The sequence below is a fragment of the Miniopterus natalensis genome, chromosome 8, assembly GCF_054644295.1.
Source record: "Miniopterus natalensis isolate mMinNat1 chromosome 8, mMinNat1.hap1, whole genome shotgun sequence".
NCBI classification, from domain to species: Eukaryota; Metazoa; Chordata; class Mammalia; order Chiroptera; family Miniopteridae; genus Miniopterus; species Miniopterus natalensis.
The window spans coordinates 6210111-6236074 of NC_142088.1; the positions used below are offsets into that span (position 1 = coordinate 6210111).

A 25964-nucleotide genomic window follows, 5' to 3' on the forward strand; every position below is an offset into this window, starting at 1 on the left:
GAGGAACCTGTAGCAATGTCGTCCCATATTTTATTGCTCTGCACTCTGTCCTGCATGAACACTCTGTTCTACGTGAACTGTTGCTTCTTTAGCTCATTTCTTCTTGATCGAGATGAAGAGCCAACTTTTTCATATTTAATTTTGATTGATTTGGTGCCCATCCTACTGAACTACAAGTACAGTTTATGAATTTACTGTGTCTTAGAACTAAGTCCCTCAGTGTATGTACCAAGGTTTCTGAATTCAAGACGCCCACTTAAGAATTTTATGGAGGGACAACCTCAAGCCTGGAAAGCCTTCAGGGTGTTGCGTGCAGGGGTCAGTATGGCTATTTGTTCTCAAACATCAAACAGTGAGTTTGGGTCATTATTTCCAGGGGGAACAGCATTCGTTTCACAGCTGAAATGAGAAGCCTTAGTGAAGACAGTTAGAAGCAGTCACAGATATGACAGGCACGCCACACAGGAACTACCGGCCAGGAAGGCAGAGCCCCTGAAAGTCACACTTAAAAGTTTTTCAAAATGTGTCAGATATGAAAATTGTGCTTGTATTTTTCTAAATAGCATTCCCCTGTCAAGCTGTATAATTTTATTTTCTTTCTGATTTGCAATTCTGGGAAGGAAAAAAAAAAGTATATTAGCCCTCAGGGTGTTTTTTTTTAAACCTGATTATTTATTAAAAACAAACAAAAGGGAATGTGGGTCTTCTGATCCAGTGGTCTCCACGTCCCAGGCCCACCCCACCCCAAAGCAAGATTCTTATTTATGCCCATAAGCCTGAGTCAAATACATAATGAAATATTTGTGGATCTTGAGATCTTTGCCACTATAAATAAAGCCAGATGAATAGCTCGGGGTGTGCTTTTAAACCTGGGTTTTCATACATTTCTCAACTGTTTTAAAATTTATTTTGACAGAAGAATGCATCATTAAATAGCTCAGAAGAGCTTTGAATTTCAAAGTCGGTACAATTCTGCTATTACTGCAATTTCCCTGAGTGGAAAGCTTGTCAAGAAAACCCAACAACAAACAAGGTTTCTCATTTCAATACCTTTAGGCTTTAAGGAATCTGACTGCATCATTTTGGATTCTTTTTAGTATAATTATTTGTTTGCGTTAACGTGTCTTTCTTAATCAGTTCTTCCAAAATCCCAGGAAAACTAGTTAAAGTAATAGCATTGTTATTATTTTTTAAACTTAGAGTCTCAGGTTAAGAGAGAGAGAGAGAGAGAGAGCCCACCTGTGGGACAAAACCAGCTGGTGGGACCCATTTCTGACACCTGTCGTTTTGGCTTGTGCTCGCTTGCCTGGCCCCATCCTTGTCACCTGCCAGCTTCTGTTTGCATTGGAATTTAAGGCCCTGTCGCTGAGCGGTCTCTCACAGGCCTTCCAGCTCAGAAATGCTGGGAGTCTAGGACCAAAGTCCGTCACCAGAACTCCACCGCCTGGCTTAGCTAATCCACGTTTTTACCGCTCTCCACAGACAGACAGTGCCCCCCTCTGTGGCCTTCCTCTCAGAGGATGACTTGGAAAATAAAGCCTTACCCAATCTGGGAAATAAAGGACAGTGGACATGAATCACACCAACTTATTTCCTTTATTCATAAGTGTGTACATATATGTATGCCTCCATGCACATATATATATATGTATGGGTGGGGGTTCAGTTAGTTCTGTTAAAAATAAGCGACATAAGCAGTAAAAATGCCAGTGGATTTGGTGGCGCTCGGAGTGGTTTGAGCAGAATGACCAGACAGGAGCGCCTGGGTCCCACAGTGTGCGGGCTCCCCTCCCAGGGTCTCAGAGCAAATGTTCCCTGCACCTCAGAAGCTCAGGAAGCTGGACCTTTTCGACAGCAGAGCAGCTCTGGAAACCGATGCCCGCTTCCCCTTCTCCTGAGCTCATTTTCTTGTCTGGCGCTTTTAATTTGTGTTTTGTTCGGCTGTTCCGCGAAGCCTGCTTCCCCTTCACAGGCTGAGCCTTCCTCTGCGTCTGCTCAGACGCACAGCCTGGGCCCGGCAGCCCCTCGGCGACACCGCCCTGAGCAAGGCCCTCCGACGTGGCACTGCCCGACCTTGCCATTCCCGCGGCCTCCTTTGGGTCCCACCCCCGCCTCCTTGGCTCGCCCCTGTCCCCGCTGGCTGCTCCAGGGCTAACAGAGCTCTGAGTGCCCACTGCCCAGCGGCCTGCTCCGGTTACCTGCAGGCGGCGGGAGTTCTGACACCAGGTTGGGATTTTGTTCCACCCGTCGAGGGTTCTCCTCGTCTCTGCTGAATCGGCCGCCCTGTGCCTTAGGTTACTGTTCCTAGGAGGAGCCCTTGTTTCTGAGAGTGCCTTACGCTTCACCTTCCCCAAGCTCGGCTTCAAATAGCCTCCGTCCTTCGGGAGACTTCTGAGCCCTGTTCTTACAGAGCACGTCTCACCCGGGCCAGGCCCTGAGCCCCGCGCGCTGGGTGGGGGGGGCCTCGGGCTTGCTTGGCTGCCTCCCGCCATGGGATGCCTCTCTGTAAGCAAGCTGGAATGAGAGCGGCCGCGGCCCCAGGATTCTCAGGCTCTCACATCTGGGGCAGCGTCTGGGCAGGGCCTCCCTGGGGGAAAGAAACCCCCCACTTCTTGGCGTCCCTCTCCGGGAATTCAGCCTCTTCAGTTTGGAGCTGGAGGGCATGAGAAACGCTGGCAGTGTCTGACTCCCAGTGAGATGCAGTCGCCCTTGTTTGGGCGCCGAGGGGAGAGGGGTCCAAATGAGTTTCTCTCAAGTTGAACTGGGGGAGGGGGCAGGGGAAGGGGGCAGCGAGTTATGATGGAAATGCCATAGGCTGTCTCTGTTCTGAGTTTTAGTAGATTTTCTTGGAAAATGTTTCATCCTATTCTGTATGTTTTCAGTATACTTTCTAGAGAATTAAAATATTTGACATTCATAGTTTTTGCCAGCTTGTCTTGTTTCACTGGAAAGTTGGTCCACAGAGCTCCTCACTGTCATCTCAAACCTGGAACCCCCTACAGTTTCTTATTTCCAGGCCATTTCACTCTGGTACCTCCAAGACCCTTGGAGCTGCTTGAGTCTGTGACCCAGGCTGGGTTTGTAACCGAAGAGTCAGGGAGTTGATGTCTCCCATTAAAGTAGCTTAATATCCGTTAGCATTCAACCTTGGGGGTAGAGTTCTGTCATGAAAGTTAAAACATCTTATGCCCCTAAGGAAAGGCACCTCATTTTTTTATAAAGAGTAAATGTTTGGGGAGAGAGCCAGTATTTTCCTTCAGGGGAGGGGGGAATGGGGTTCCTTGTAATACATGAAGTTCAACTTCAGAAAGTGCTTCTGTTTAATTTTATTCTAAGACATTTAACAGGTATCTTTCAGTGTCCAGAGTAGCCATTAAAAACTTGCTAAACAGCATTGATTTTTTTAACTTTAGGGAACATAATTTGAAAATAAATCCACAAAATATATTATTTGTAAAATATTTCCTTTGATTATGCGAACTGAATGGCAATATAGTTGTTAGCTGGAAGCTATGCAGACATTAAAGGAGGTCTGACAAAGGATGCTCGCTGAGAAATAGCTAAAACGGAATCATTCTCTGTGGTACTAATTGCATAGCAGACCCAATAGTCTATTTATGTCACTCACTTGTTCCCACATAATCACGTTACCAGCCTATAAGAGAATTTAGTCATGTGTCCTTGAGACCACCATAATTTTGAGCTATAAATTCCTGAAAAGATATATCTGCCCCAAAGAAAATTCTCTGGTCACTGCAACTTTTGTCTAACAGCATTGATAACTCAAATGAGGTAGGTGCAGGCTAAAATAACCAACATTAAAATTAAGGGCCCTCATTTATCATGACATTTTCCCAAGTGACTCAGTCTTTGTGAGCTCAAAAGTTCCTTCCCAGTTTAAGACTCCTTTCAAATGCTCGTATATTCTCCTTGGCAGTGCAGCATTGGAAGAAAGTGGTATTTTGCCTAATTAGTGAGAGCAGCATGGTTGTCCTGCCTGTTTTTTTTTCACACTGACCTTCAACAAGGTGTTCTGTCAACTCAGCAGACTGCTATTGTTCTGATGTTTGTTCTGGGGAAACACATTCTGTCTGAATTGCCTGAGAAGTGAAAGGACCAGGGGTGCCTTTCTGGTTTCCCTGAGTAACTGCCAAGGGAATTCATCGACCAGAGCCACAGGCTTGGAGCTATTCCTATGACGACTCAGCTTTATTGACTATTTTTCTTCCTTCAGTGAACTTGGCTTCGGGGGTGCTTTCTCCTCTGTTATGATCCTTCTAGAGGGGCAGAGATCCCCCTCTCTGAAGAGAAGGCCGTTAGAGAGGAAGGCAGGGAGCCTCAGGGAGGATGACTGCTCGGCAGGAGCCTGCTTAGGTTCTCGGCCCCCGAAAGCTCTTTGTAGTTAGCCAGCGCCGGGCACTTTAGAGACCCCCAAACGGGCTCCGGGAGGCCTTCAAGGTGCTGCAGAAATAACAGATTCCTGTGGCACAGGAAAATCCGCATCACATCATTTGCTTGGAAACAAACCCCACAACCCCTGACTACCTTACAATAAACAATATTCACGTGTGAATATAGGAAAATGCGAAAAGAACACTCCTGGTGTTTTCTTAATGTGCCGACAATACGGGAGAATCCACGCAGGCTTTCTGCTCCCTTGAAATCAGTTCTGCAGCCATTTGTCTCTTTGCCATTTGTAAATCTGTTCTGTTATTCACCTCACCTCTTGCCTAGAATTTTAAAAGCTGTGATACTAACTGTCAAAGCCAGGAGGTGATTAATCAGCACCCTGCCCTTGCGGGATGGAATGGGCGTGGGTGAGCCAGCCAGTCCTTCGAGGGGCAGGGAAGGGAAGGTTTCTGAGTCCACGTTGCGTTCTAGAAGCTACATCCATTGGGCACCACTTATGAAGGTGGTAAGACACTGCCCGTTACTTTATTTGGGCTTAGAAACGTGTAGGAGGAATGAAAGGAAAAATACAGCCCAAATACAGCTTTATTTTTTTCTATGAAGAAATACCTTTTCTATATTAAGGACAGAAAGATTGAACTCATCACCTGTACAGATTTCCGTGCAAAGTAATGAGCTTTTTAATAAAAGAAGTGCTCAGAGGGAGATGGGGTAAGCATGGAGCCACGGTACTGAACAGGTGACTCACACATCAGGTCAGTGACCTCTGCAGTTCTTCCATTCCAGATTTATATGACTTTGCCAAATTTTCCATAAAATGAACGAGTATTTACTGAATACTTCTGGTCCGCTAGGACTCTCCGCTGAGAACATTTGGTGAATTCATTAATTGAGACAACATCTCTGCACAGTTGGGAGTATTATTTTCTCCAGGCGAGACTGACTCGGGTGGAACACCTAAGCTACACGGCTAGGAAATGGTGGAGCCAGGAGTAAGACCCAGGCGGCCTCACCACGAGTCCAGTCTCTCAGCCCTGCCTGCACTGTCTCCACATTGTTGGCACCCATTTCTAGGCCTGACTTCATGGCAACTGAAAGATCTGCCTGTTCCTTTTTATACGGAGACAGAGGACTCCTTAATTACAAAAGTGATTGTTTAGTGATCCCGTAGATTTTTATTTTACCACTTTAGATGTCTAACAATTTTTCAGCTCACTTATAACCTGTTAATAATGAGAGCTTTATCGTGCTTTAATTTATAAACTGTTTCCACTAACAATATCCTTTCAGCGAGGCTTTACAGAAACCCTATGAAGTAGCCAGAATAGGTATTATAAGTAAAGACATTTGCATGGGTGTTGAAAGGTTTAATGCTTGAACAGGATCATGAAGTGATGGTTTTGGTGCCTGAAACCATGTCCTCTGATTGCATTTGCCAAGCAATCTCTTCATGGCCATGTCACTTGCCAATTAAAGGATTCATTGGGGAAGTAAAGTCTTAGGATTTTATACACTTGATTTTCTAGAGCAGCATTGGCAAAATACAGTCTTTGGGCCAAATCTGCCCACTGCTTGCTTTTGTAAATAAAGTTTTATTGAGACACAGTCATGCCCGTTCATGTAGGTATTATCTATGGCCACTTACCCACCACCGAAGAGTTGAATGAATGCAACAAAGGCCTGATGGCCTGCACATCTAAAATATTTACTATATGGCCCTTTACAGAAAATGATTGCCAACCTCCATTCTACAGCAAGTACTTAACATTTTGAAAGATAAATACTTCTTCTTCATTGGTGTAGCGTGGATGAAAACAAGACTATGTCTGTTCTATCTGAAGAATCTCTGAGGTCTTTTTTGCATCAAGTGCTTAAAGAGCTTTACTCTCCACCATCAAGACTTTACTCTCTGCTTCCCACTACATAAAGCCATGATACATTTTGAAATTTTTATCAAAGTGACCTTCCCACGAACGCTCTCATTCTTATTTCAGCCTTTTCCTGCCTTACCTCTTAGCTTCTTCTCATTGAACTACTCCACATGGTCTAAGAAATTACAAGTTTCATAGCATTTCCCCCGGCTTGCATCTGATTACACTGATATATTGCCTTTTCTCTTTCCTCTGACGATCTGGCATCTTTCAGAACAGTATTGTTTCCGGCATGAATCTAGCTTTTGTTTTTCCCAAAGCTGTGATTACTAACAGTATTTTTAGGCCTGTAAACCCTAATTTTCATTCCATTTTACTGCAGACTGTTAATCACAACCTACCAGAAATCACAAAAGCGACGGTCATGGTGGTGGAGAAATATTTGATGTGTGGTTTTGCAATTCAGAAAGAGAAACACATGTCAGCTCTTTAGAAAAGAAACGCAAGTCCTTGGTCATTCAAAGAGGGTGTGATTAGAGGATACGTCCCCCTACTTCTGGGGCTCTGGTTTAAAGGAGTGACCAGGGGCCTGTACATACCCACCTGAGCCCTAGGTCATGATTAATTCTGAAAAAACATGCTATGCTGAAAGGTCACTACATTCGTGGCATAAAAGAAAAAAAGTGTAGGTGTTATAAGAACCCTTTCATCACTGAGATCCAATTTGGTGTTGCTATCCTGTGGTTGAATCTACTCCCATAATTATGTTCTCAACCCTGATAGTCATTAGACTACAGTGGTGACTGAGATAGACGTGTCCCTGTCCTCTTAAAGCCAGTTGTTTCCTTGGCTTTGGAATAGAATGGCCTCATGTTTCTTTGATAACATTGGTTATTTTATGCTGAACAGAAATTTGATTGGCAGGGATACCTGTTGAGAGAGGAAAGGGAGAGAGGAGAACGGGAGAAGGCAGGCAGGCCGAGCAACCTAAAGGCAAAGCTACTCTGGGGGGGGGGGGGGGTCCCTGAAAGACTTCAAACAAGTCAGCATTAATTTTCCCAGGGGCATTAATGCAGAGCACAGAGAGTATAGCTGAGATTATATCAATTAACCTCCATTATAGAATATTTTTGCATTTAAATACACTTTTGAATCATGGTATATATTTACAGTAACATTTGCATTATTAACACCTCTTTTCAAATGATCAGAAAATACAACCTGCCTTAGTGCAGACAATCGCTTGGCTTAATGTCATGAGGACCCACTATGGAGCAGGGCGTGTTTGACCTTGAGGTTAATCTCCAGGAGTTTACCCTTGTCTGCCTGCATGGTGATTTTTGCAAACTAAACATTGAAAATGCTTAGATTTTTTTTTTTTTAATTTCTTAACACTGTCACTAATAAGTCATAGAGTGGTTCTCTCCTAATTAACCGCAGGTCATTGGGAATGCTTCCTTGGTCTACCTCATGACACTGTATTGCTGCGAACTTCAGACCCAAAGTCACTAATTTTATTCTCTAAAAAAAATTTTAGGTGATGCTAGGAGTAACTGCTAAAGTAGAATTTATCAAAACCACTCACAGAAGGGCTGAGGTATGTAAACCTTCAGTCCACATGGTCCTGAGGGCAGTAGGCTTGTCTCCTAACAGATAAAGTGGGTGAGCATGTGGCGACGACTGAACAGTTCATTAGTGCCCAGAAATTACGTGCTTATTGACCGCTGATTTAATTTGGAGAGTGTTGTGGCTCAGCTGAAAATCTGGGCAACACATTACACGTGGAGGTCTCAGGAGGGTCAGGCTTTTGTCTGTGTCACAGTTTAGCCCTTTTTGCGTGTTTATCAGTACATTAATAATATCATCAATCTTACCGATGTGAATGTAAGGAAAAGATGCTCTCACATATAGCTGATGGGTATTAAATATTTCAAACCTGTTTAGACAGGAAACCAAAGCATTTGTTAAAATTTAAATTATGTATGTGCCCTGCAACCCTGAAATCTCACTTTGGGGACTGAACCCATAAAAGTAACTGAAAATGAAAATCTATACATGTCATTCTTCATAGTGGCAATGACAGAAACAAACCAACCCACACACCTGGAAGGAAAGTGATTCCCATTAAGAGGCTGGTTGGATAAACTGTGCCCCCCCCCCCCCCACACACACACACACAGAATAGGAGCCGGTTGTTGTAAAGGCGGCTCTGGGGCTCTATCACTACACTTGGAGGGATTTCCAAACTGTATTGTTGAGTGAGAAAAGTCAAATATAAAGAAAGGCATGTAATAGGATCTCATTCTTATAAAGCGATGTCCTAATTCCCCATATAGATGTGTTCGCACACATACACAGGATGCATGTCATATGTCAAGTTCTTATCATAAGGTCAGGGTATGGAAGGAAAAGGGATTTTATATGGAAATGACAGAGAAAGAAGTAGGACCAATTAAGTTTAAAAAAAATAAAACAAAGGCTAAACTTTCTCTCAGCTTACCAACCTTCCCCATCCTGCCCAAAATATACTCTCATGTGTTGTGAATAGAAAACCCAACATGAATTATGATTCTGTTTATTGAAAACTAGAGTGTATGTATGCAAAATTAGAAAAAATATACTTAGGAAGATGCATAGATGTCCATGGGAAAAAGCATGTTGTAATATATATACTGGGATTTGGGGGTTTTATTTTACTCCCAAATAAAATCCTTATATTTGTGTGTTACATACATATACATAATAAATATAGGTGATAAATTTATAGACATGTAGATATATATTTATTTGGAGAAATAAATATATACACTATTAGAATTTATTATGACAATTGGGTGGGTATTGGGTAGGGAGAGTGCTTATCAGTTTTGCCTTTACATATCTTTTATTATTTTTTTGTTTCATTTATTTTAGTAATCATTGTATCTATAAAAATGAATTAAAATGTTGTTTAAAATAAATTTTAAGAAGCTAGGTAAGTCGTGTCCGCAGGGTGCGCCACAGAGCTGGGGGGAGATCCCACTCTCTCAGCTCCACTTCAGTGTGATGTGTTATCACCAAAGAAACAGATGAGGGGACGTGGGTCACAGGAGAGGGAAGAGCTGTCAGAGGAGGTGACGGGCAAAGCTGAACACCCAACGGAGGTTCTTCAGACGATGTGACTTTCCTTTAAGGTGTAGCACGAAAACTAGAGAAACAGTAACTGGACAGAGAAGATAGAGGAGAGAATTCTGGGCAGGTAAAGAAACACAGCCAAAGGCAGACACGCAGAATCACCAACCAGGTTTCTTATTTATATTAAAGAAAGACCCCAATGTATCTCTGAACGAAAGAACTATAGGACTTACGTGATTGTAACACCAGAATTCAACTCCTTCATAGTTATCTGGTGATGGATTTTATCAACAATGAAACTCATAATAATATTAAAATCCAAAGAAATAAAACCTAAAAGGCCAGAAGTGGGAGAAAATGTTTGAAACTATAAGTGACAGCAAAGGTCTTCTAAAGATAACTGAAGAACATATGAACATAAAATTTAAGGTGCTTAAGATACTAGTGCTGACCTCCTCCAGCTGTTTTAGTTGACACTTTTAAAGTTTGTTTGGTCCCCAAAAGAAATGCGGATTTCCATCTCCTTGTGTATTTAAAAATTCGTGCTGACATTGCAGTGAGTCTGCATGTATGTCTGTAAATAATTCATATACAGCCTCTGAGTAGGCCCTGCATCGGCCTTTCTATTTTTTTAAACAACAGAAATCTTTTTCAAATGAAATCTTACCTTCCCCCCAGTATATAAGCAGGGAAAACAGAAAAGAGCATCGACGCTCATTTGAAGGCCTGAGGCCCTGTTTGGAATCGATTTCGCTCCCAGCTCTGGACGACAGGCCCTTACAGAGAAGACGGAATGGCAGTGTCCCTCTGACCATGGCTGGCTGACAGATGGCCTGGCTGGTGGCTGGCCGGCTGGCCCAGCCCCCAGGAGGACCTGTCAGTCACTAAGCCAAGATGACCTCAGTGGAGCCTCTGAAACGAAGTGCCTCTACTTTCCCAGATTTCTCCCTCCCCGGCTTACACTTAGTTTATAACTATGTTGGGGAAAGTGTATGAGCTCAGTGTCAAGCACTGATCCATTTTTTCTCGTTGAGCAGTTTAAGAATCGACCCATTTTTGCTGCGATTGGGAGCAGCCAGCAGCCGTCAGAGAGCCCCCAGGGTTCCCCCGCGGGCCTGCACCCCCAAAGCCCAGGGGCTCCCACCGCCTCCTCTCCTAGCTCTTCTCTTGCTCCGCTGGGGAGGCAGGATCGCCCCCAGCAGGAAAAGCCAAGGTTGCCGCGTCTTTCAACAAACCTTCTGTGGTTAAAGTCACATCCGTGCAGTGGGCCCTTCAAACGCGGTGAAGAAAGGCCCGGGTCCGGGTCCGTCCTGCAGGGAGGAGCAGACAGAATGAGTGAGGACCGAGGGAGAGACGGAGGAGGCCTCGCAGGCCCCCACCAGACGCTGCGACAGTGACGCATCTAGGACATTGTCTGTCGGGTCGCTCTGTGCGCTGATGACGGAGAGCGGATGCCCCTGTGGCACCCTTGGTTCAATCGCGTCTCCGAGCCGAGACACGTGTCCCCAGCGCGTGGACGCTGACCGGTGTGCTTGGTCACTGCCTAGAGCCAGGCGCTCCTGACATCCGGCTGGGGCTCCCCGGCCGGGACGCAGCGGGGGCTTCAGGGCCCACCAGCAGCCTCCGGGTCTCTCTCTGGAGAGCAAGGGGAGCTCTGCACCCACAGGTTCAAACAGCTTGGCGGTGGTTTGAAAGGAGACAGAGGGTGGCCGGGTAACGTTTTCAGAACAGGTTTAACTCCAAAAAGGCACAATTACCATTTTATAGAAAATGAATTGCCTGTGTCAAGGCGAGACCCCCGGGAGAGAGACTAGAATGGAAGGGGCTGGAAGGAGGTGTCCCGTGGCTAATGACGGGGTCAGACGTGGGCGCTGGGACCACAGGCCTTTGAAGTGCGTGAACACAGGCGTATTTCAACTGTAGGATAAACCACATTCCACTGGAAAATAATTTGGGGACAAAATACAACAGAAGATATGATAAAACGAAAAAAAAGCACCGCTGGAGGTTGCCTGGCTCTGATTCGATTGCCTGATTATTCGGAAGAGCTGAGCGGACCTGTTCCTCCTGCCACTGCTGCGGGGCTCACTGAAGCCCTGTGAACTGTGCTCAGCCTAAACCGCAGGGCTGGCGCCCCGGAGTCACGCTGCACAGCCCCAAGCAGAAGCCTCGGGGATCACAGCCCAAAGCCTGCAGGGCCAGGCGCCGTGAAATGCCTGGAAAATCACCGCCAGAGCAGAATTACCCTCGGACCCCATTTCTTCTTCATCGATTACCCTCTGCGCGTGCAGGCAGAGCCAAACCCTTTGGAACAGTTTCGGCTGGTCTCTTCAGCCCTCGGCACCCCACAGAAACTGCCCTTGCCAAGTTTATGGAGGACCAATGGAACCTTCTCGAGCGATCTTACCGGTTTCCACCTCTGGGCAGTGCTGGACGTCCTTCCTCGAATGAGTGTCTGGCAAGGACTGCGAGAGAGCTGAGATGCGTCCCACTTCCAGGCTAATAAGCCGGCCTCCGCCGATTTATGAACGCTGGGAAAAGGCATGGGGCGGCCGGGTCAGAGAAAAAGAATTTCCTTGCAGCACAACAGTAGCCGGAAAAGCAACGCGATTGTTAGTTTTTCCTGCCTCCCAAGAACCACGGGGCTGGCCCAGGTGGGTCCCAGGAGCGTGTCATGCACTGGTGAGTCTGTGTCACAGCCAAGGAATGCTGACCTGGGAGGGTCCCTGCGTTCACAGAGAGGCCTAGCGAGCCGGCATCCCGGCCGTTGCCCTAACTGGTGCGGCCAACCCTGGGTAGGCCCGTGTTTCTTATACGTGAGGTAGTTACGTCTGGGAGTTACAGGATTCGGGTGTCTCAGTGTCACCCTGTGAGTTCATGGAGTGCATCGCTATGTTCATAACATTATCTAGTTTTAGCTTTTGAACTAAAACAAACAAAAATTAGATAATAATGTATTACATAAACTACAATTCTGCATCCTTGAAAAACGTTGCCACTGTGTATGTCAGTTTCCTAAGTCCCACTTTAACAACAACCACAGCAGCAGCTCCACCTCCTGCTGCTTTCAACCAGTCTGCAATAAGTCACTTAATTTCTCTCAATAGACGAAGCATGGCACTAGCTGACATTATGCCGTCAGGAGCACTAAAGCCAAAAATTCTAAGTTAAATCAAAATTGGTATCAGCACTAAAGAACAAATACAGCTACCGAGGTGGTACTGCGTAGACATAGATGATGGGTAGATGATAGATAGATAAACAGACAGGTAATCAGAGAATGGAGATCAATCTGTGCTTTTAGCAGATGCTACAAGTAATTTTTTCATGTTAATTAGATAGTAAAAGCGGTAGCTTCAACATGCCAAGCAACATTTTCTTTGTAGCTAGAATTTTGTTTGCAAAGCTTGTTTCTGTTCAGGACACATGATTCCTGCTGCTCTCAATAGACTTTATTTAATAAATCTGTCATCTGGAAAGAGCAATTGCCCAGACAACCTCTTCCCTCTAATGCATAACTAATTCCACAGAATCATCAGTTATCTCACTCACATCCAAAACAAATGCTTTTTTTTTTTTACAAATCACCAATTATTTCATTGCGTGTCTTTATAGCTGTATAGTATTTTTTGATGGATTGTTTCATAATCTTATTTTATTATTTTGTTTGGTTTCTTTAAACACAAAACGCTTTGCCTGATAAATGTGTGGATCCAGTCCACATTTTCACAAAGCAATGGGCTCTGCCATTTTTCTCAAAACTCAGTCTTGGCATTTTGATTTTTTCATTTTTAATACAGACCTTGGTACAGAGACAAATTTCTCTACTATTAAAAAAAATCACCATGCACTCAACAATGACAAAGGACATTTGCCATTAGACCTGAGTCAGTGTCCAGGATACAATAGGAAGTGGCGGAAACTATGGGGAACAGGGGAGCACATGCTACACTTAACAGGGTCTGAGGAATTATTACCACATAGAAATGCAATCTTATTGTCCCAGAGCTTTTACTTTGTAAAAAAAACAAAAACAAACCAACGGCTAGAAATTCAGATTATTTTTTAAAATATATCTTTGTTGACTTCAGAGAGAGGAAAGGAGAGGGAGAGAGAGAGAGAAACATCAATGATGAGAGTCATCGATCGGCTGCCCCCTGCATGCCTCCCACTGGGGATCAAGCCCGCAACCCGGGCATGTGCCCTGACCGGTAATCGAACCCCGATCTCCTGGGTCATATGCTGATGCTCAATCCCTGAGCCACGCCAGCTGGGCTAGAAATTAACATTTTTAATGTGAGATCACCCAATTGATTCATGCTACCTTGATTTCACTTAAAATGCAACTTACTCCACACTAAACACATTTCCAGGCTGGGTGTCAGCTAATTTGGGACTGCAAAGTGCCAGTTGGCAACCTCTGAAAAGAATTGGATGACATCTATTACATCAGGGATAATTAGGCTGGAGTCAAGATTCAGGCCCTATGGGGTCCATTCATTTTTCAAGGAAAAGTTAGGTTTTCCTCTCCTTTTTCTCTTTTGTAGTGGCCACGGCTAAGGCTGCTTTCCAGGAAACTTCCTTTGCTGGATATCCAGCCCTAACTGTAGGCGTCGCCAAGCCAAAGTCCTCGGCCGAATCACATGTTGTGCATTCTTACTGACCAGGGTGGAGGTAAAACTGAGAGTCCGCGTAGTAATAGGAATGGCACTTACGGTAATAAGGAAGCGACAGGGAAGCTCACTGACTGGTCACGCTGCCAGGTGCACACATGCCTGCTGCTGGCATCCCCCATGGTTAGGCCGCGATGGAGGTTTAACACCAAGGAAAGAACATCCACATAGGTAATACTCGAAGCGCTCACGTCAAAATGGACAGTGATGGTGCTGCAAAGGTTGTCGCTGCTTGGCCCCAAATGCTGTGTGCTTCACGGAGCCTTTGTCACCACCTTCAACCTGTGCTCTACTCTTGGAGCCGAGGCCACTCCTTGCGTCCTCTCCGGGCTGCTCTCAGTAATTTGTCATTGCCCCATGGTCCTTCCTCAGCCACCCATCCGACTCAGAGCCCTTCCCGAGAACTTGCTGCTTTCCCCTCCCCCTCGCCCTGGGAGCACCTCCCAAGCTCCGCCGTCCATCTCGGCTCCTACTCCTGGCTCTCTGTGGCTCCGTACAAACCACCCGTTGAACCCAACATTGGATGCCTCTTGGAAATAATCCTCAAAAAACATTATGGATTCAACTGCAAGTATATAGGGTGTCCCCCCAAAAATGTATACACACTTAGCAGCTGATAGCTCAATTGGTGTTTCTTTCTGTTCAGATTTAGCCCATTGGAATTAATAATTATTCAAAGTGTGCATACATTTTTTGGGACACCCTATATTAAACTCTTAGAAGTAAATATCACATTCCTATCAATAATCCATGGTTAAAAAAATAAACTTTTGTTAACTACTAGAATGAAATGCTGAAAATATATCTAACTCTTAATCAAAGTAAAATTCTCAGACTCTAACCAACCTGCTATCTTTTAAAAACAGCATAGCGTTAAATATAACATATATAATATAGACACTTGCATTATATGTAACATAGCATATTATATAATATTTAACATAACATGTAATAAATGCTGTGCTAAAAAGACAGCATAGCACAACACAGACCTCTGACACAGACGGGGAGTGAATCCTGACTATCAGTCAGCAGCTCTGTGACTCTGCACAAGATGCTTAACTCTTCCTCACCTCAGGTTCCTTGCATGCATTTTGGGGCTCATGATAGAATATTCTTCATAAGAATGTTATAGGGACCAAACATCTGGCCCAGAGAAGGCGTTATGAAAGTGTCTGCTCCCACCAGTTCTGAAGGTCTCAACTGAGCCCCTGGAAACTGCCTTCTAACTCTTTCCAATTAATTCATGTTTAAGTATCAAATGGTTGGAGCTCTGTGGATATTTCATTAACTTTCCCCCTGAAGACTCATTTTCTTCATTATAAAGGGAGATCGAAACCTCAGACGGGAGCAGTTCACTGTATTGCTGCACCGTTCACACCTGGCTAGATCCAATATTGCAGGCATTACACGCGTGACCATTGGGAGCATTACAAGCACAATCTCTCCTTGGAATATAATATGCTGAAAACCCTTCAGTTGTGATGTTATTAAAAATGCATTTCAGAGCCAGGCCATGAGTGAAAAGAGGAGAGAGCAGCAGTGTGATGTGATGGCATGAGGGGGCGGACTCTCTGGGAGGTCGTTGAACTGGATGAACTCATTAGGGTAGGGCCCTCGTGAACGGGATTAGGCCCTTGTAAGAGTGAAGAAAACCTGCTGCTTTCTGCTCTGCTCGCCGCCATGTGAGGACACAAGGAGAGGTCAGCAGTCTGCATACTGGAGGAGGGCTCTTTCCAGGATCTGGCCAGCCTTGATCCCTGATCTGGAGGACTTCCAGCCTCCAGAACTGAGAAATAAATTTCTGTCTAGAAGGCACCCAGTTTACGATTTTTGTTATAGCTGCCCAAGGTATAACACATGATTATGTCAACCTCCCCTCATCTGGGGATCTTTTCTTCACTGGTTTTCCATTACATTCAGGATAAAGACAAGGTCTTTAAAATTCCTTCCAGCCCTGCCAGGCATGGCTCAGCGGTTGAGCATCGGCCTAGAATCCAGGAAATTGGGGTTCGATTCCCGGTCAGGGCACATGCCCGGGTTGCGGGCTCGATCCCCAGTCAGGAGTATGCAGGAGGCAGCCGATCAATGACTCTCTCATCATGGATGTTTCTCTCTCTCCCTCTCCCTTCCTCTCTCTGAAATCAATAAAGATATATTTTAAAATAAATAAAAAAAAATTAAAAAATAAAATTCCTTCCAAAGTCCAGCACAATATGGAACCTCATCCCTCTGGCCTCAACGTCCACCATCCGTGTGCTAACCCCCTACGCGCTAACAACTATCGCTTTCAATTTCTTGACCGCACTATCCTCCCTCTTATTATAAAACCTTGAAAATGTTACCTCTTCCCTGCCCGGAAGCCTCCCCTACCTTACCGCCTTCCCACTCACCCTCTGTCCATGCCCCTGTGCCACTTCTAAGTCTTTCAGATCTTGGTTCAAAGCTCACGTCCTCAGGAAGTCCCCCTTCTCCTCCTCTATCTGTCCGGTGGGGTGTCCCCTCTCACCATCTCTGAAGACCAGGCACTCTCCCTTTCAGCTGTGATTTCACAGTTACCACTCTCACAGGCACTCAGATATTTTCCTAAGGAATGAATGAAACAACTCGTAAGTTTTGAACCTCAAATATGCATGTAGTAATGGAGAGCACTGGGAGAGGGCAAAAGTTTGAAAAAGATGGCCTTGCTTGGGTTTTGCTTTGCATTGCACAATTTTATTGACTATAAGCTCAATAAAATATTGCAAGTTCAATGATATCATGTCAGGGTATTTTAAGTTTATAATAGATGGACTTATATGAATAAAAAGGTTTAATATTCGTTAACTAAAGCATGATTTCTATCATACTCTTTCCACAGTATACTCTTTAAAGATATTTCAGAATACTTGTAGAGAACCTCAGAGCATTTTCTGCATCTACAGTACATAAAATAATTTTAAAGGAAGAGATAGAACATTAAGTTAAGTCGTTTCTGTTTTTAATTGTGCCTCCCTTCTAATTTGTGCAGTGACATTTGGGAGCATGTGCTTAAGTTGTCAAAGGCAGGTATTTAATGCAACTTCTTGACTCCATTGAACAAGTCCGATGTGCCTTCTTGAGCTCTGGTGATTTTTTATTTTATTATTTTCCTCACCTTGCGGACCGTCTATTCTCAGAAACTCTGCTGGACCAGCCCACCTTAAGATAGGCCTGGACACACACATGCAGACAAAGGAAAGGAAGCTTCTCCAACGCAAGCCACAGGGAGCGAAGGTGACCCTGCCCACTCACGCTTCACAGCTGTCTGGTAGTTGGCTTTAAAGCGCATTTGGCAAACCTTTATTCATGCCTTTACTCCCTGTGGAAATATGAGATTTCCCCTGGCTCATGCTCTAATGGAATACTTCCTGAAGGGCAGGGATAGTATTTTTTGCTTATTTACTTTACCTACTTGTTCATATTCAAAGTGTCAGAGAAACATTTTGAGACACCCTTGAGTCAGAAAGAATGAGACTTGCTAGCTACCCTAGGGAAGGTCGGCCCTGCCAGATTATGCCAAGACTTATGATAACAGAGCTCCCGGGTGCACAGCCAGTGAAACCCGCCCGTGGGCAGCATCAGAACTGTCTCATCAAACTTGTGCTGCCTGTTTCTCCCACGCGAGGCCTCTGGGCTGGTGGAGACACTGGCAGCAATGCGCCCAGAGGAAATGGAGTAGCAATTTGGAATCCTGGGGTCTCTGAGAACAGTGCTCAAGCCCTTCAGTACTACTGTTGGCCTCTGCAGGAGGCAGAAGTTTGCCATAAAGCACAGGTTCCAAGAGGGCAATAGATTTCAGATGGCAGTCCGGCCCCACCACTGGGAGCCCAGTGCCATCAGTCAGTATGTATATAGCACTTGCTTGAGGAAAGGTGCCCTAGCTCCTCTCGGTCCCTGAGCTGAACCCTCATTTGAGATCCCTCTGTCACCACTGTTAACCCTCCCTATACTCACGGCAAATGCATGTGGGGAGACAGAGCCTCCAAGATGTCATCAGAAGCAACAGTAGGGCCTTGAAGCCTCCCCACCAGCTGCTCTGTTCCTTGGCGCTTCCTCTCCAGGGGAAGAGAATCGATGCCATAGGAACTTTCCCCAACGCAAAAACATCCCAGGAGCCAAGAGATGGAGCTGTTAATCATTTGACGTTTCATGGTCAGACTGTAATTGTGCTTTGTTTTCCATTTCGTTTTGTTTGTTAGTTTGTTTTTAATGACTTTTTTTAAATCTTTATTGTTGAAAGTATTACAGATGTCCCCTTTTTCCCCCATTGATCCCCTCCACCCCTAATCTACCCCACCCCCAGGCCTTCCCCATACCAATGTCTGTGTCCATAGGTTATGCATATAAGCATATAAGTTCTTTGATTAATCTCTCCCCACCCCCACCTTCCCTCTAAGATCCCTCAGTGTGGTAGTTTTTAGTTACTCTACTATTTATCACCCACCTCTCGTCTTCTCCATCTCTCCCTCCCCATTAAGTTGGTCATCTAAGAAATAAATGTACTTACATTTCCTTTGTCTTAAATCTTCTTTTAGATTTCCCTTTATTCCACAATCTTGTCAAATCACTTTTTGTACCTTAACTTTTCACCCGGCCTAGAACAGAGTGATAGGACTTAATATACTAATGGCCACATCTAACTCTTATTTACTATTGTATGTTAGTAACAGCTCAGTAAGAGCAGAAAGACTGCCATGTAAATATTCTTTAAATGAATAAATGAATGAGTAGAATAATTAAGTCAATGAATGAATGAACTAACTATGGGATTTGGCATCATTTGTATATCTAGGGTTCAGTTTCCTTATAGAAAGAGAGTTGAACCAGGTAAGTTTTAAAAGCACTTTCTGCCCTAAAATTCTGTGATTCTATACTACAATAAAAAGACTAAAACCCACATTTTCCTACATATATTTGCACTTACATTTCAGGAAGTTATTTTTTATTGTTTTCTTATTTATTTACTCCTAGTGAAATTTAAATTTATTTGACAAGAGCTATTTGAAGCCCAAGAATGTTTTCTATGCTTTCTTCTGCCTTCCTTCGGAGTGGGAAAATATTAGCTGGCAACAGACGTACAATGTTGAGGTTTGGACATGACAAAGGAATGACTTTCACAGCCCGAGTTGGCTCTTCCCAGACAGTTCTGTCTCTCCTTGCACAGAGAGGGGGTCTTTTTGAGGTTTTCCAAAAGCTGCAAAAGGCAGTTCACAGTATCTTTCAACTGAAAGCTGGAATCTCATATCTCAGCCAGGAAACTATAGTGATTTTCCCCCTAAATGATGAGGCGATTAATGGGCGCTTCAATGATTTAAGTTAGAAACATCAAAATATGAAGCTTAAAATAAAAACTCCAGCTCCCTGCCCTCTTGCTATCCGGACTTTTTGGAGTGGTTAGAGAATAGCAAGTGTTTGAAGAGCCGAGCCACCTGTTTTGAAGGCTGGAGTCCGCAGTCAGAGCTTGAGCGCGGAGGTTTCTTTGCCACGTCTTCTGAGCAGCCTGAGCCGGCTGGAGCTGGCACCTCCGCTAGGGAGGCCTTTTCCAGAAGTCATTACCTAAATGAATCAAGTTCAAGAAGTAAATGAGACAAAACAGCCAGAAATCAGGATATATGTCAGTTTTACCAACAGAGACAAAAACAAAAAACAATATGCACCATGCAGAAAGCCTCTCGAAACGTGGATATTTTAGCAATTGACGAAAATTGTCAAAAGAAACAAATATGAAAGACTGGTTTTTATTTTTCCATGTGATAGATGTCTCCTCTCATATTTTTCTTTGTTTCTCTCTAAATTGGTTTTTCTATAGAACTATTTATTCATTGCTTGGAAACGACAAACTGTAGAATTTCAGTTTCCAAAGGCTTGACTTTAATGGTCATTTATTTGAAAAGCAACTTACCTCTAAGCACTTGTCAGTCTGTTAAAACATTTTAAATTAATGAGTCTCTCAAAGGCCCTAGGAAACCAAACTATAGGGACAGTAATTCTAATACCTGCCTTGAGCACAGTCACAACTATAAACCTACTTTGCCCACCCTTATTAGTGGTTGCCAAGTGCTGGGGAGGGTGTTTGGGAAGAAAAGAAGACTAACTGTTAATAGATAGATTTTCTTTTGAGAATGGTGAAAATATTCTATTGATTGTGATAATGGTTTTACAATTCTGAATATTTTAAAAGCCATTGGATTATATATTTTAAATTGGTAAGTCATGTGGTATGTGAATTATATCTCAGTAAAGCAGATCTTTAAAATGGAAATTTAAAATAAATATCGTGCTCTATATCTAGTCAACACATATTAGAAATAAAAGGTACATCCTCTTGTGCCCCCAAAATGTCTTTAAACAACAAAAATTGTGGGAAAATAAATAATTGAGTAGCATTCTTAATTTTTATTTATTTTTTAGGTAATTGCCTTAATGTATGCTTAGCTAAAATGTCTGTCATTGTTTAGAAATGTCTATACTTTTTACTGTGTCTCTTGTCACAAACTGCTTGAATAGCTACCCCCAGGACATTTCAAAGATTTTTAAAAATCTATGGACAATAAAAAAGTCCTAGAGGTTTGGCATCCTCAAGTGTAAGTCAAACGCTACATCTCATTCTGCGTGATTGCTGCCGTCATTTTGAAGCAATAAGAATCGGATACGAACGCAGTGTCGTTCCAACGGCCCGTTGTGTTCCAAATGCCTGACAGCGCCACGGCACAGCGCCGACGTGTAAATTGCCATTTCAGTTGTCGTCGGCCTGAAGTACTAATCAGGGTAAAAATGCCATATTCTTTAAGAGATCGTTTTGGTCCTGGGTTCTGAATCTAGCAGAAATCTTTTGGTTGGTGGGAGAGAGGAGACTATTTTTCCTTTAGGATATTTGCAGGTCAGCATTTTAATACCATAGAATTAAGAGACCCTGGCATCACCACATGGCCAGATGGCTGCGTTGTTAGAAGCTGCAGAAGGAAGGAATTGGGCCCCTTTGAAGATGAAGCATGAGTGTAAATTTGGTCAGAGGAAACAGTCAAATGCCTAGATCTTAAAGGCAATATGACCTCATGCTTTTTGTTACATTTCTAAGCAGGGTCTCAATAAGAATGATTTCCTTAATAAGTTTTAGCTGACTTCAGGAGACATGAAAAAAGCCCCTCATTCTGTGCTAAGGACCCCACTGTCACATAACCCCCTGCACAAGGATTTGCCCTTGGTGGGAGCGCAATGCAGTGGCATTTCTCAAAGGTTGTGTTGGGCTATCTGAACAGTCCGAAATGCTGACTAGAGTGAATACATGAAAAAATAAAACTGTCCACATACAATATGGTTTCACCCTGACGATAATCCTCACTTCTTTTTCTGTGGTTTCAATTCAAAAAGTCAAACCTGAAATTTTATATGACACAATAATTATTTTTTTGTCTGAATTTGTACTGAAATAAAACTATTTATTAAATATGATGAACTCGCAGAAGTTGCTATGAATTACAATCTACTTAAAACTATTTTTTCCTGTTTTATTAGATTTTAATGTTAACCTCTTTCTCATAGTAGCCTTTTACCAAAATATACCTTATATCGCTCTCTAATAAAATTTTGTCATGAAATTTTAAACATGGCCACAGGGTTCTCTATTTATGAAAGCGACTTATGAGTAAAATAAATAATTGATATTGTTTGAGTAAATAATCCATAATACTAAGCAGAAAAAACAGCATATTGCCTATGGACATTAAAATTTTTACTATATATAGATAACTTTGAAGACTTTTAGATGAACTAAAAGTCAAAATCACGAGGTAGCATCGTTTTCTCAGGGATACTTATTCCTACAGCACTTTATTTTAAAACCATAACAGTGACAGAAGAGAGGCATCTGAATGGAGAAGTTACGGGCAACCACAAAATTGGCTCTGTTCAGGACGCAAGAAAGGAGATGTCTGTTCTCTCGGGGATGCTTTTCCATCCGCCCCGGCCCAGCATGTCTGCAGATGGTCGAAACATGACGTGTTGAGATTTAAGTTATTGTTGCTCTGAGTTACTATTTAATATTGGAGCTCTTGTTTTTATGCTCTAACATATTCAGACATTTATTTAAGGTGGCTAAAAAGAGGCAAGCTATGAAATAAGATTAAATAAATTTAAATTAACTCAAAACCACGAAACAAAGAGAAATCCACTTGGCATACAGTATATTAAAAGTGAGAAGAGAGGAAGCAGAAAATGAGAAGAGGGAAATGGGGAGATGTGTTCATTGCAGTTATAAACAGAGCTTTGGAGTATTACAAGCCTCTTGTCCTGTCTCATGAGATTCAATAACCCTTTACACACCTGGAGATTCGGTTGTGACTGTTACATTGACTCTAATACAAGGAGACTGCTTTGGTTGTCGGGTCACAAAAGGAGGGGGCATTTGGTGGGATCAGTGGGAATTATGAACAGGGCATAGAAGTCTGCATAGGAGCCCAAAGGTAAAATGTTGTCTATGTTCAGTCAACTGTATTCAATGTGTAGGACCCTCAGGTCTTTTGCCCCAACCGATCGCTGCTTTCTTCAGAAGGAGCTGCCCGGTTTCTCGCTTAGCCGCCCCTTTCTGTCTCCCAGGTCTGCTTTGTGAACCTGGACGTGAGCAGGGATGAGTGCAGCACCGAGCGCCTGCAGCAGGTAACCCTGGGCCTCGCTCCCCGCAGCTCCCGCAGCTCCCGCAGCTCCCCACAGCTCCCCGCAGCTCCCCGCAGCTCCCCGCAGCTCCCCGCAGCTCCCCCAGCTCCCCCAGCTCCCCGCAGCTCCCCCAGCTCCCCCAGCTCCCCGCAGCTCCCGCAGCTCCCCGCAGCTCCCCGCAGCTCCCCCAGCTCCCCCAGCTCCCCCAGCTCCCCGCAGCTCCCCGCAGCTCCCGCAGCTCCCCGCAGCTCCCCGCAGCTCCCCCAGCTCCCCCAGCTCCCCCAGCTCCCGCAGCTCCCCGCAGCTCCCCGCAGCTCCCCCAGCTCCCCGCAGCTCCCGCAGCTCCCCGCAGCTCCCCGCAGCTCCCCCAGCTCCCCGCAGCTCCCGCAGCTTCCCCAGCTCCCCCAGCGCGGCTTCATCTCTAAGCAAGGCTCATTTCCCCGGGACTCTGGAACTGGGCGGCGTCATCACAGCCCGTTTCCCTGACCCCTCCTGCACTTTCCGTCCAGTTTCCTGCCTTAGCTTTGTGAAACTTGCTTTCCCAAGAGACAGGGCTACTCTCCGAGCGATGCCTCCTCCTGCCGCCAGCCCCTCAGGGTGGCCTTGCCGCCCCCTTCTCCACCCTCAGGGACTCTGCCTGAGATGACTGTTCCAAGGTCTTTCCGAAACCTGCTTGATGCCAGCCGGCCCCTTCCTCTGGCTCTGCGTTGCTGCTTCCTGCTGCTTTTTCATCACCAAATGTTTGATCTCTGACCTTGCTTTCCAAGCCCTGCCCGTATCTGGGGCTCAAACGCTTTGCACTCTGCAGCAACTAAATGTTCCAAGGTCGTTAGGGCCCTGATGTGAATCCTTGACAGCACACAGAACCTCGCAGGCTCACTCCGTCCTTTGGACTAGAGCCTGTGGCACAGTAGGAAGCAAGATTGGTGTGGGTCTCATGCCCAGAGCAGAAGATGGTTTGACCTCACTATCTGGTGTAATGCTTTCGAGGTATGAAAGCACACCATTGGCAGCTTAGGTGTCACGGAGCTGTAGACCTGCAGTTGCTCAGGTGCTCCTGTAATGTTTCCCCGACAATGCTTCATCTGAAGCTTCCCACTGAGCTCCAGGGGTCATTCCTCTGTGTAGTTCTGGAAGGGTTTTCAAAATAAATTGTACATGTCATTTCACTTGATGGGTTTATGGTGCAGAGTCCATCAAAGAGAGATGCCAAAGCAAGTTGGCATCTTAAGAAGTGTGTGTTAGGAGATATATATGAGTGATTTGAGGCAGTTTTCTGCTATGGTTAAGAGCAGACTCTTGGCACTGACTTAGCTACATACACTTTTGTGAGATATTAATCTTCTTCTCTGGGCCTCAGGCTACTTCACTGTAAAAAATGTAATAGTGCTATTTCATCCAGAGAGGGGTGTTGTGGAGATTAAATGTAGTAAAATATAACATGTGTAAAGACTTTAGCTTAGTGCATATTGCTCAATGCTAGTAATTATGTTATTATTATTATTGACTTTATTAGAACAGATGATTATTAGTCAACAAGTCTCTTGCTCCAGGACTTAAGAGGAAAAAAAATTTCTAAACTACTAAGTATACCTGTGGCATGACAGTAATTATTAAATGCTTACTTTTGGAAATTTAGTACCAGCAATTTTTTTAAAGCTTTGTGTTTATGCACTTTTCTACCAATCTAAGCCTTTATGGGTTAATTTCACACAATCTCTTCTAGCAATAATTTTAGTAGATTAACTAATCTATAGTATGAGTCGTTATATGAGTATATTATTTTTTCAAGTAAAATAGCTTTGAGGTAGTGCTTTGGAAGTGAAAAGAAATCATCTAAACTAATGAACATTCTCACTCTACAGAAATTGGTCAACGTTTCACCAGATCTCCCCAAACTTATCAGCTCCATGAATGTCCAAAAACCAAAAGAAAATGAAATTGTCCTCCTCAGTGGGTTAACATCTGGAAATCTGCAGGCAGATTTTAAAGTTTCTCAGGTAAGAAGTATAAGCTCTTGATAAGTTGCTCATTCACTGGTGATGTTAGCCATGGTTGGCTCTTGGCAAATATCAGTCTGAACCCCAAATAGATGCCTCACATCAACCCTTACAGCATAAAAATAAAAAAAGGCTCTGTATTCAAGAATAGCTCATTTGTATTTCTCCTAAATATTGCCACTTAGAGTTTGACAGACCTCCCTTTACATCTACTCCTGCCATCTGTTATTTTCTCAGGTTCATGGTGCTGCATGGCACTTAAACTAGAGCAGATGCACTAGGCATTGATTGGGTAGCTTGGTTTTCTACAAATCTAATGGTAATAAAAAACAGAATTGTCTCCTGTTTCAAGAACAATACCAAAATTCTAATTCATAGTATGCGGTCCCAGAATCCCACGGTGTCTTCTTTCTGGGTGTTATTTAGCTCTTACAATGCACCACACAGCGAAGTAATAAATACAGGAGAGCCACCCCCAGGATGCAAAGGGAGTTTCCTGGTCCGGGGAATGAAAGTCCCAGGAGAAAAAAATGTTACTAAAAATAAGGTAAGAATTAAATGGCTGTTGTTCTCATTCAACACACCAGTGTCCATTATTATTAGATAAATCATCGTTGTACTCTTTACTCAAAGAAAACAAAAACATATAAAATTATTAATGAACTTAGAGAAAAATACATAAAAGATTTTAAAGGCACCTGTATGAAAGATTGCTGATTTTCTCAAGTAAGAGATGTTAATCGTGACGGCTACAGGATAAGATGATTAGCATTTGTTTTCCTTCGAATTGTCCTTGCTTGGGTTTTAGTTTTCCGGAAAATGTTTAACTACTTTATTCTTCAGTCTTTCAAACTATCAAAAACTTTAGAGGCCCCCCCACTATTTCTTGCTCTACTCCTGATGCTTCGTAAAAACGTGCACACAGCCTGTTACAGTTTGTTAGTCAAGACTAGGACAGAATTCTAGGAGTCAGTCTAATAATGCATTTCCTTAGTGAGAAAATTAATCGTCTGAAAATTAATCGGCTGAAAAGAGAACACAAAATACCCTCTCTCTGAATTAGGCAAAATCATTGTGACCAAAAGTAATTTACGAACTTGACTTTAAGGAGTATTTTTGGACCAGGCCTGTTAGTTAAGATTTCTAATTAAACATGACAGAAAATTAACTTAAGCACAAAGAGAATGCATTGTCTCATGTAACCAAAAACCCAGTGGGTAGAT

The 25964-nt window shown here is 43.8% G+C and overlaps 1 protein-coding gene across 1 annotated transcript in view; it reads left to right on the forward strand.

Annotated features, from left to right (window-relative positions):
- The window catches only part of SPHKAP (SPHK1 interactor, AKAP domain containing), a 62271-nt gene that overhangs the window by 10141 nt on the left and 26166 nt on the right, over window positions 1–25964 (forward strand). Inside the window, exons 3-4 of the mRNA XM_087819967.1 lie at window positions 22685–22744; window positions 24607–24741. Of these exons, the coding sequence (XP_087676093.1) occupies window positions 22685–22744; window positions 24607–24741 (195 nt within the window). The remainder of the gene's footprint in view (window positions 1–22684; window positions 22745–24606; window positions 24742–25964) is intronic.